Here is a 12359-nt window from a genome sequence, read left to right on the forward strand (position 1 = left end):
GGTTGCAGGAGGATTGGATTGGCGTGCGTGCAAGTGCAAGTGCAAGGGAAAGTGAGGAACGCGCGCGCGCATGTGCGGACTGTGCGCATGCGACGCGGGCGCCCATCGGCTTCGTCAGCGCACGCAGTCCTACGCCTGGGCGCGTAGTGCTGTGGCGCAGAGTATAGGCTCAGCTACCTGCGCAGCCTACGACTGACGGATAGATACGAGGAGATCATGCCCCTCGCTGCGCAGCGCAAACGGAGCTGCGTGGAATGGAGCGCATGCATAGCCGCGCGCAGGCGCAGTGGCCATGGCTAATGAGAGCCATGATGGCCTGCTGCTCCGCTCAAGGACTGGAGCGGCAGAAACCTGGTCGTGAACTCGTGTCTGTCGGCTTTGGAGTTTGGACTTGTTCAAAGCTTCAAATCATCTGCTGCTGGTGAAATGGTAAAAGATCAATTCAGAGCGATTTGTGCTCGAGATGGACTCTTAGGCCTTGCTTAGTTTAAAAAATTTGGGAAATCGACACTGCACTTTCGTTTGTATTGGACAAATATTGTCTAATCATAGACGCCTCAAAAGATTCGTCTCGTCAATTCCGACCAAACTGTACAATTAGTTTTTATTTTCGTCTATATTTAATACTTCATGCATGCGTCTAAACATTCGATGTGATAGAAAATCTGAGAAATTTTGCAAAAAATTTTAAGAACTAAGGCCTTGTTTAGTTCCCAAAAAATTTTGCAAAATTTTTCAGATTCCCCGTCACATCGAATCTTTTGACGCATGCATGGAGTATTAAATATAAACGAAATTAAAAACTAATTGCACAGTTTGATCGGAATTGACGAGACGAATCTTTTAAGCCTAGTTAGTCCATGATTGGACAATATTTATCAAATACAAACGAAAATACTACGGTACCCATTTTGCAAAATTTTTTGCAACTAAACAAGGCCTAAACAAGGTCTTAGTTTCGTTATTAGTAGTATCCGTCCATTTCCTTTCTCCTGTATCGCCATCAGCAACAAAGCACATGCTCTGCATTCCCTTCTGGATCGACACTCGACAGCTTGTGAGTTCTGAAACTACAAGTGGGAGTAGAGTATAAAGCGCGCACGATTGCATTGCGTCACAAAAGGATTTCGATCGGAACTTGCAGCTAAAAGCATAGCCACTGCGTAGGTAGGATGCACATACCAGCTCACGTAGCTGTAAACGTGGACAGACCAGGTCAGTCGTTCTTTCAGAGCCGAACTTGTCGTGTTAGGCACTTGTTAAATGGTCCTCGCGTTGCGTCAATCTATCCGAGTTGCAAACCTTATCTCCAATGCCTGTAGCAACCAATTAGCTAGCCTGCAGAGTTTTCCTGCACCGTTATGGAATCTCTGGGTGAGCCTGAAACTGGAACAACCAGGTCGCTAACGAAGGCTGCTGCACGCACTACCTGCATCCCTGAAGCCTGAAACCATGGTCCAAACGCATCGATGAACTGAACAGCTTGGTGGTGCTGAGCCCGACATTGTCATGTTACTGTCAGCTACGAGTTCCAACCAGCATATCCAAATCCGTAATGGACAGTAATGTGCAAACCAGAGCTAGGTGTACCAGGACATGAACTCTCTGACAGTAAAAGTACCTGCAAGTTGATTAGCCTGATGGACGTTATTTCCCGGAAAAGCTCTTGGCCTTGCAAACATGGCCCATGCATGAGAAAGAAACAGCTTACCGAGGTTTTGAAGATAGTTTTGTACGTAGCTTGCACGTCATTGTCTAGCAGGGAGTACTTGCTAGTACTAATTAGTTAGTAGTAGCTTGCAGGAGTCATGAGGATCTGAATAATTCTGATCATATGGATGATTGGCAATTGGTTTTTGCGCCGGCCATACGCAGTCATTAGCCCTCGCCCCCCGGCGATCCGCGTTTCGTGGGATCTTATTTGACCCGGGATGACATGTAATGATTGGGACAAGATCTTAGGATGCCATTAGTTCGTTGAACTTGACAGCAACCCGTGGCTGGCATTTGGATTCAGAAAAATGTCAGTCAAATTCCCTCTTGCCATTTTCTGCTTTTGTGTTTCTTGCGTCGTGGTGCCGCCCTTTCTTCCCGCTGTATTTCAGGCGACTGATCGAGCTAGCTGAAGTTTCTTCCAGCTGACTGCACAGCCAGCCAGCACGAACCAAGAAAGCTGCACCTGATGATGCATCAGATATTCAGATCCTGATGAAATTCGGGATAATGAACCTGCCTTGCCTTATCCAACGACAGATTGCTGATGAGATGAAATTAAAGTGCAAAGCAAGCATGGCAGCTGGTGGCCCTGGCGGGCGGGCGCCATGGATCATGGCAGACAGCACGTAAAACGCCCATGTGGCCATGATCAGGTGATCGCGACCTGTTATCTTATATATCTGATGGGCAGCTTAACGCAGACGGGATGAGATGACCAACCATCGCGAGAAAACAAAGCACTGTTCCAGGGCTCTAATCATGTCAATCATTGGGAGCTCTCTCGCGGACACGCGGAATGCTCAGCAGACGAAACGCCGCTGCCACTGTCGCCTGTGGCCTGTCGGTATTCAGGAAATCCCGGTCGGTTCATGAACGGAGACGGAGCTCCAGCTCCTGGTCCTAGTCCTGGTCGTCGTCGTCGTCGACATCCAGCGGCTCCGATCCGTCAGTCCGTCACCGAACGGCTGAGCTCTGGCCGGCGGCGACTGGTGAGCGCGAGGTGAGACAGCGTCCAGAATCCCCATGTGGCCACGGGATGACCTCCATGTCCGTGACCGCGACGTCGTCGTTCGTAGGATGCCGACGGTTTCTCGTTGGATTCTGGCGTTCTGCATCATCAGGTGCTGCTTTTCTCTGTGCCCTGATGCATGCATCATCCCCAGTCTTCAGTCTTCACGACGACGCGTTTTGCTTGCTTGCTTTGGTGGTTGGGTACTTAGGAGGTCTCTCGAGCCGTGATTGAGGGGGACGGTTTCTGTTTCGTTCTTGTTGTTTAGTATTAAGCCGTGATCGGCTTTGGTTATTACGTAGCCGTAGGCTCAGGTGAGAGATCTAGACTTTGGACAGCCCCGGAAATCGCGGCTACGACTTGGAACGTTTGTAGCACGGTGCTCGGAGGATCTAGCGGGGTACGATGACGGTTGTTATTTAACTGCCAATTTGACAAAAGAGCTGGCGCCATGAAACCGATGGAAATGGAATCATCCATCAAAAGATAGCTAAAAATATCTCCAACAGTTTCCCAATATCCCATCACTAATATAATGGTATTGGGGATCACCAATATTATTTTTTGGGTTTATTGGGAAGGTGCTGCAGCATATCACTAATAATCTCTCCCAAAACACGGATCCACATGTCAGGTCACATTTTTTTACCTTTCCTTTTCTCTCAGCATCTCCACCCCGCTTGACACTAGCTAGCTCGGCACCGAACACCGACCACCCCAAATCCACCATGGCCGCCGCCTCCGGTCTCGACCCGGACGTGGATCCACTTCGACCCGCCCATGCCTCCTCCTCGTCTGCCACCCGTGCTCGACAACGATGGCTGCCTCCACGCCTTCGACCCCGCGCGCCGCACCTGGCTCCGCCTCCTCTTCGCCATGGGGCTCACCGTGGAGGAGCTTGCCATGAGGTTCGCCGTGCAGCTGGAGCATCAATGGGGAAGAAGATGGAAAAAACAACAGTTGGGGTGGACCTCATCTTATCAGGGAAGATGCAACTCCCCCTTTATTAGAGGGAGGATGGAGAAGATATTGGAGATCACCATAAAAAGATGATGGTAAAGGGGAGTTGTTAGGGCATCGTATTTGGCCTATTTTCTCCAATATAATTGGTTTATGGAGATAGGAACGAGAAATGAGAGCCGTTGGTGATTCTCTAAGGCCGTGTTTGTTTTTTGGGGAATGACCCCTAGGAACAATTCTATCCAAATTCGTTACAAAAGTTTATATAAACTTTACACGACCAGTTGAACGGAGCCTAAGGCTACGTTCGGTTCCACAGAATCATAAACTAATTTAAATGTCTCGGTAATTTATATAGCTAACTTCTGACCAGGATTGATTCTTGCCAAGCAAAACTCCAGTACCTATTCATCGATCATAATGCTAGCATGTACTAGTCTGTCGGCTTGTATTCACCAGCAATTACAAAGGTTGAACTTTTAAATACATACATGCTTTATAGTTTGAGATGGGAGCATGAGCGGCTGATTGGTTGTCCCAACGGGATGGTGCAAAGGCCCATCCGGCTCCATTTGATGCACTCGGCCCGTGTTTGGTTGCTCGTCTCGTATTATTTGCCTGTATCCTTTCGTTCCTTTCCACCCCTCCATCCCGGCTCCCCCCGTCTTCTCGAGGCGAGCTTCCCTCGCGAGCCGGGACGGCGCGGCGCGACGTTGGAACCCTGGGCGCGCGCGGGAAGGCTTGGCGGGAGACGGATCCATCAGGGGCGCGCACGGTTTTGGAGTTAGGGTTACTGCCTCCATTTCTCCAGTCGCCTCATGCCTCCATTCCTCCGGTGAGACCTCTGCTTCCTGCTCCCGACCGGTTTCTCACCGGCATCTCCCTCCAGCAACAGTTCTGTCGATGGTTCTCCATTGCCTCGGCTGGTATACCTCGCCTTACCCCTCTTCCTCTTTCTCTGATTTTGTCGTCTGTGGTTCTGCCTAGGGTTCGTGTTCTTCTTGCTCGTACCCATAGATCTATGAGTTCGTGGTGCAAACCACTAGTTCCTGGCTCAGATCTGTTCGTTTTACTATGATTCTGGTATGGATTTAACTGAGCACAGTGCATGGGTCGATGATTATTACTATTTTCTGCTAGATTAGACGGTGGAGGAGCACTTGTTAGTGCGACAGCCCTGTCTGTCTATGTGCCGATGTGGGGATTCTGTGATGTGGACAGATCCACCTTGGAGGTGGATGTCCTGGGACCTGCTGTGGATTTGGTTTGTTTTGTGATGCAAGATTTATGTGCTCATGGGTTTGGTTGATGATGTAGGTTATATTTGCTCATAGGTTCTGTTCATGATGGAGGTAATGGTTGGGTTCTTGCTTGGCCTATGATGCAACTACTTCTAATCTGAGGTGGCTCTTTTTGTTACCCTGTTTTTGATCCTTTGTCAATGCAACCGAATGGTCAATGCCATTCTGGATGGCTGACAGTGGACTTTTGTGAAGTCATTGTTTATTTGTGCCACCAATGATGAAATTATTATGCATGTCGTTTAGCTGAGGCCAATCTGTTGATCATTAATTTCCTGTGATAGTTTCAAATTGCCTGTGATGTTGCTAACTGCCATGAACAAATGTAATGACAATGACCTTGTGAGGTATTGTAACTTTTCTGGGCAACCAATCCATCCCAGTTACATTGGTTTAATGTTGTATGGTTTAATTATGTCATTAGATGCTCCAAGGTCATTATCAATGACAATAGGCTCGGTGAACTGAGGCAAAAAAAATATGTTTTTTCTGTATTCTTGTTTTTTTAGAAACTCTTCTACCCTTGTTTGTTCTCTTGAGAATGGTGGTAACCACACCAAAACGCTACTTGGGTGCTTGCACTTTATGCCGTGCGGCCAACCAAACAGGAAGGCAAGCACCAACTTGTACCATTAAATCAATCCAGAGGGGCAACCAAACAAGATGATTGTCCTCCTGTATGCCCTAAGAAGTTGCAACCAAACAAAGCTAGGTGAACCGTTTCACCCAGGATAGGAAGAGGCTGAATAGGTCCTCCATACCGGATGACCAAGCTCAGAGCAACCAATCAGTCCCTGAATAAATCATCATGATCGGTACCGAATATACTACAATTATATATACATCCCTTTCTTCGGGAAAAAAAAAAACTCCGATCCAATTTCAACCAGGGCATCAAGCCCAAACCATTCTCCGTCCAATCCAGCCCGTATAAAGCTTTACAGGCTGATGGGGCCTATTGCATATACGGCCCATTATATTGCCCAGCAACATGCAAGCATCGGACGACGAGGAGACCAGCCCATGAGCCGAACAAGCCCACCCCAATATCGCGCCTCTCGCTTCCTCCACTATATAATCCCCGCTGTCCGCCACCTCGTCTCTTCACGCTCCTAGGGTTTTCGCGCCGCCGCCGCTGCCGCTGCCGCTGCTGCTTCTTCGTCTCAGCCGCAACGATGGTAACAGCCTCGCCCTAGCCCTCTTTTCCCATGGAGATGGCCTGTGCCGCCTTGATTTCGGTGTTTCTCTGACGTGTTTGCTGGTTTGCTTCCTTGTTCGCGCAGCCGTCGCACAAGACCTTCCGGATCAAGAAGAAGCTGGCGAAGAAGATGCGCCAGAACCGCCCCATCCCCTACTGGATCCGCATGCGCACCGACAACACCATTAGGTGATTGACCGCGACCCCACTAACTCCCGCTTGTTTGATCTGGATTCGGCTGTGCTGACCCAGCTGCTGCGTTCTGTGTTGTTTCAGGTACAACGCCAAGCGCAGGCACTGGCGCCGCACCAAGCTCGGCTTCTGAGCGAGGAGATTGGCCGGCTGCTTCGTCGGAACTCTAGGGTCTAAGAGCTATCTTCCTTTTGTTTTATCATTGCCACAGTGTTTCTGTAAGCTAGCAAGTGATGCCATGATGCTTTTGTTAAGATTTTGCTGATGTCAAGAGAATTGGTACTACTGTGGTGTACTCAGGATTACATGCTGCATTGCTATGCTAAGTAAAGAACCCTTGTTACCTTATCATTATATATATGTTTTTGCAGTAACTGAGGCCTAAATTTGATCATCTGTATGGATCCATGTGTCTTTCTTTGTTATGTTGCTGAGTAGCACATTGTTTTCGTTAGAATAGAAACAGGAGCCATTCATACTACTTTCTATAGAATAAATTGTCACTTTGTCAGTGTAGTAGGTGTGTGGCTTATTTAGTTCTAAAACAACCTTTTAGGAATCGACCATTGTGACTTCATTGCTCCTTTTCTTTTGTATGGACTGTGTGTGTATATTCGTGAATGCCTGTTTTTGCTAGTGAACTCTTTGCTTGTCTCCTAGAGTCCTATGTCTTAAGTGTACTAGATCCATATATGATTTCTGGGAGGATAAACCTAGTGGCTATGTATGGTTGTTTGTGATGGGTATTAGAATTCAGATGCCTGAAATTGGTGTGAAAGGCGACATTCAAATTGCACATTGTCTATAGTTCAACGCCTGAAATTGGTGTGAAAGGCGGCATTCAAATTGCCCAACAGTTGCATCAGTGGCTGCAACTAGAGGAGTATGGTCTCTGGAGAACGGTTTTCATGTCTGCCGGACTTAGAAACGGTCTGTGGTTGGTAACTTGGTATACAAGCCTGTTGATTGTGGCGGTTTGAAGAAGAGAGAGAGAGAGAGGGGGGGGGGGGTAGTGGAGGCAGAGGGAGCCAACGGATGATGTTTGTTCCGTCTAAAAAGGTTTTAAAAAACAGGTGCCTGTGTTATGAAGGTACTGTGTTTTTTGTGATGTTGGGAAGCCCCCCCTGTTCTATGATCTTTAGAAAGCATGGATAGTACATCTTAGGCAATGAACTATTATGTCTCAGCTTATATACCTATAAGCCGCCACAACTATTCACGATGTAGGATGACTTGTGTTATTATTACCAATATCATAGAGCTATTTCTATATCATTTCAGAAACTTGTTGGGGGTAATAAGAATCATTTCCAGTAATCTGAATGACGGGTGTATTTTGTTGTGCATTTTGTTGCACTCGTTTTTACTCTGTTCGTTAGAATAGTTTAATCTTTGGTGTTTTCTGCGTTCTGGTGGTGTATTTTGATGTGAGGATATTGTCAGGATTTTGATTCTGGTGCCCATAGCAAACCAAGTTGATTTATTTAATTGTTTGTTGTGCGCAGTTCTCGTGGTGTGTTGGTCTGGTGTGATTGGCGCTATTTTGTTGCGTTGAAAATCCCAGAGTAATCCCACGTATTGCTTTGCTTGTCACGTATTGCTTGTCTTCTTTTCCTTTTTGTGCGTCAACGTTGTTTTTGTTTGCTGAATCTTGTTCGTATATTTTCGGATATGTTCACTGAACTATGTGGCGACTCCGATCTTGCGTGATTACCTGTATAAACGATGTGGCGACTCCAATCTTGTGGCTGGCGGAGTGCGCACAACGTTGAGAATTTTCAATGAAGAAAAAGGCAGCCGTACATAAAAGTACGGCTTATTCTATATTAAATGTTCTCGAACGAAACACAAAACACAAAATAGGGCCTTGTTTAGTTCTTAAAAAATTTTCATATCCTCCATCACATCGAATCTTTAAACATATACATGAAGTATTAAATATAGACGAAAATAAAAACTAATTACACAGTTTGGTCGGAATTGACGAGACAAATCTTTTGAGCCTAGTTAGTCTATGATTAAACAATATTTGTCAAATACAACAAAATTGGTACTATTTACATTTTGTAAAATATTTTGCCAGTAAACAAGACCTAGATATAATCCTAACCATTGTAATCAAATATAGGACGGGCCTCCCCAGAAACAGGTTTGGGACCATCCCATCTCTTGCCTAGGAACCAAACGAACAATGACCTTGCCGATGTCCTTGAAGGAGGACAATGTTGTTGTGAAACATCTTTACTATAGTCTATAGATATTGCTCTAGGAGTGGTCTCATCAAATTAAAGTAGACATTAAAAATTGTCACATACAAGGAGAATGCCCCACGTGTTGCTGCGGGAATTACCGGTAAAATTATACTATCATAAAATATGCTAATGGTTGATTTTTAGTATTCTAGCATGGACAACTAAATATATGTTAGAAAATGATATGGTTTGCTAATGTGAATAACATAGATGCAGGATAAATGATATGTGTTAATTCGATTTATTAGTGGATAATAATGTGAACACTTTACATGACGGGATAATGTATTAGTGGATGATTTAGTGGATGTTGATGTGGACGCTTTGCATGACAAGAGAATTAGTTAGTGAGATGCTCTAGTGGATGATGATGTGGATGCTTTGCATGTCAAGAGAATTAGCTAGTGGGGTTTATCTATATAAGAGATATAGATGTCTATTTCTATAGACAGTAGAGCTCAGCTCTTGGAGTGATCTTGTCGGGATTAAAGTACACATCAATGTCTAAGACATAACATGTTCTTCAAAGGAGAAAGTCCTTTGGCACTAAGAGTGAGAATGATTCTAGTAGTGGTAAGGATTAAAGCAGACATTAATAATTGTCTTAGGCTGTGTTTAGATGTACACATTGATGCTCTGGAATTGGCTTTGGCATTGGATAGCACCAAATGCTGTTGTTTGGATGACTTAGACTTTGGATTTGGAAATCATCTTTAATGCCAAAGGAGTATTCGTTGTATCTCTACCCCCTTGCCCTCAATACAAAGCTGCGACCATGTGTATTGGGCGGACACAGACTCACTACTCTTCGGCGAACAGCACTCCCTCCTTCCTCATTGCAGGCGACGCGAGCCAGGCGGGCGACCACACGAGACGAGTGGCGGCTCGAGACAGGTGGGTGATGGCGCAGGCCATGGAGCGAGCGGTGATGCGGGCCATGCGGGCTAGTGGCAGCACAAGGCGAGCAGGTGAGCGGCAGCGAGGCAACGGTTGGGTTGGTGGTGGCACAAGATCCGCTAGCGCACTCTTCGTCGGCGCCACCTTCTTCCTCTTGCCTGACCCATGCCTCGCTACTTCGTCTTCCTCTTCTCCATGGTCGGCAGCGCTAGATCTCCTTCCTCTTCCCCGTGGCTGGCAACGCGACCTCCTCTTCTCTTTCCTATGGCCGGTGACCTCTTCCGCTTCTCCATGTACGGCGGCACGAGATCCACTTCCTCTTCCCCATGGACATTGGTGCGACCTCCTCGTTCCTCCCCCATGACCAGCAGTGCGAGATCCACAATGGACGGTAGCGCAACATCCGCCTACCATTTTGTCCGGGGTCGAGGTCCCCTCGTCGTTGCCGGGGCCAAGCTCCCCCATGTCGCAATTTAGCTCCACTATCGTGGCTCAACGTTTCAATTCTATTCTTTTGCATCTAAACAGAAAATGGTATTGAGCCAATTCCAAAAGTCAATTTAATGGTTATCCAAACAATAGTATTCGAATTGTGATCATTTCAATACCATGACTGCTTTAGTATTGAACCCAATTCAATTCAACTCCCCTAGTATCAACATCCAAACCAAGTGTGAGCTAAATAATACTCTGTATATCATAGGTGTATGTCATTTAGCACGGAGTGTGAGAATGATTTTTTATTTCCTTGCAAGCAAAATTAAAGCCATATTTGTGGTAAAGTTTCACAAGAAAATAAGCCTAAGATGTATGGAATACGGTGCTGAGAAAGTGCGGCACGTTGTAGTTGTGTCCGCGAACCAAACAATTACTAAAACAATTATGGATGGCACATCGTGGTCGTGAACCAAACAGGCCCAAAATCAGCCCAAGGTTTCAGCCTATTCACAAGAGGAAAACATATGCATCATACATATAAATAGAGAAAATGACAATAGTAGCAACAACTTGTAACTGATCCACGCATCAACAAGAGACACCTGATTTAACATGGAAGACCCCCCCCCCCCCCCCCCCCGGCCACCCCTTCTAAAAAAACAGGGTAAAACCACGGGACCAAGCAAACTAAAACTTCTTCCACTATATGCCTGTGGGATTAAAAGTTCATCTGTAGGTACCACTAGAGGCAACTATACATCAAGATTTACAGATCTTGTATAGCAACAATAAGATTTTAAGCTGCTATTTGAGAGTGAAAAGACATCATCAAATGATGGTAGAACTCAGATTAGAGACACCAAGGATATGGATTTGAAGTTTCACAAGAACGAATCTTCTCTCTAGTCTCCTTGTCTATCTCTTTCTTCTCTGATTTTCTTCCCTCTCTCACACGCAAGGAGCAGAATGGGCTAGTCTTTACTCACACACCAGGAGCGACTATTCTCTCTATATCTCGTTTTCTGGTCTTCAGAAGAGCCAAATTGAAGTAGTAGTGACTGTTATACTAGGCCTTGTTTAGTTCACCCCAAAATTCAAAAAGTTTTCAAGATTCCTTGTCACATCGAATCTTGCGGCACATGCATGAAGCATTAAATATAAACGAAAATAAAAACTAATCACACAGTTTAACTGTAAATTACGAGATGAATCTTTTGAGCCTAGTTAGTCCATGATTGGATAATATTTGTCAAATAAAAACGAAAATACTATAGTACCGAAATCCGAAATCTTTTCGGAACTAAACAAGGCCCTAGTGTCCCAGATATTTCTCATCCATTCTCTTGGAAGCCAAAGAAACAAATGGTAGATGCACACACAAGTTTATCCATTTTTCTTTGTTGCACCCATGACATGTGGGGCAACTTTCTAGCTAGGGCGAAGCCAACTAGAGATGAAACTGGACTCCCTTGCCCGAGTGAACTTTAACAGGGACTGTAACTCTCCAAAAATGTCAACATGTGGCACCTTTGCTCCTGCAAGGCTGCACAAAACCAGAACAGTAGAACTGTAGGACTCGAGGAGCAAGAACTACTCATTACTCTTGAAGATGCTTAGAGTTGATACAATAATTGGCTTATTTTTTTAGATAAAGGAATGAAACATTCTGACCTTCGCAATCACAAGCGATTGCTAATAGCCAATCCATAAAAAAATGGGACCTAGCCTAAAAACCGCAAAGCGGGAGGTCCAACAACAATATCGGCACCTTACACAATGAAACAAATAAGGGACACAGCCCAAAACCAGTTCAGCGAGCAAACTAAACAAACACCTAAACAAACACCTAGGAACACCTAGAACAAAGACATAGAAACTTAACCAAGCAACGACCACCTGGGAATGCACACCAAACATATTACCAACAACATCTAGGAAGCAATCAGCGCCGAATCAGCGGACTATAACAAAAGCCTCCACCGACTCTACATTCCTATCCTTCTCCTCTGTTTCCACAAGAAACCAAAGAAATGTAGAGCCACACCTTTCACCTGCCTGCAACTATCCTTCATTCTTCTCGTCTCTTCCTCTTTAGACAACAGAGACTATTGTCGTATCCAGTACGTCCCCATAAAAATTACCTGCAAATAGAAGTTAGCAATTTTGTTCTGAAACACCGCATCATTTTTATTCAACCATAAAATCTAGCAGATGGCTGCTATCCCCCACTATCATTTGTTTTCTTAGCCTTGGAACAAAATACCTTATCCAAGATCCAAACACGTGAGAAATAGAAGCAAATGATGATGTGGAGTAGAGAAGGGAGAAGTGAGAGGAAAATTTGGCTCTCATACAAGCGACAAGCTGAGCACGAATGCATATGCGGTGGTAGGTCC

The 12359-nt window shown here is 45.5% G+C and overlaps 1 protein-coding gene across 1 annotated transcript; it reads left to right on the plus strand.

Annotated features, from left to right (window-relative positions):
* On the plus strand, positions 6034 to 6762 carry LOC8084645 (60S ribosomal protein L39). The gene is made up of 3 exons (XM_002452937.2): positions 6034 to 6164; positions 6270 to 6373; positions 6461 to 6762. Exons 1-3 carry the CDS (start codon positions 6162 to 6164, stop codon positions 6507 to 6509), a joined length of 156 nt encoding a protein of 51 aa, XP_002452982.1. The 5' UTR covers positions 6034 to 6161; the 3' UTR covers positions 6510 to 6762.

This window comes from Sorghum bicolor, chromosome 4, assembly GCF_000003195.3.
Source record: "Sorghum bicolor cultivar BTx623 chromosome 4, Sorghum_bicolor_NCBIv3, whole genome shotgun sequence".
NCBI lineage: Eukaryota > Viridiplantae > Streptophyta > Magnoliopsida > Poales > Poaceae > Sorghum > Sorghum bicolor.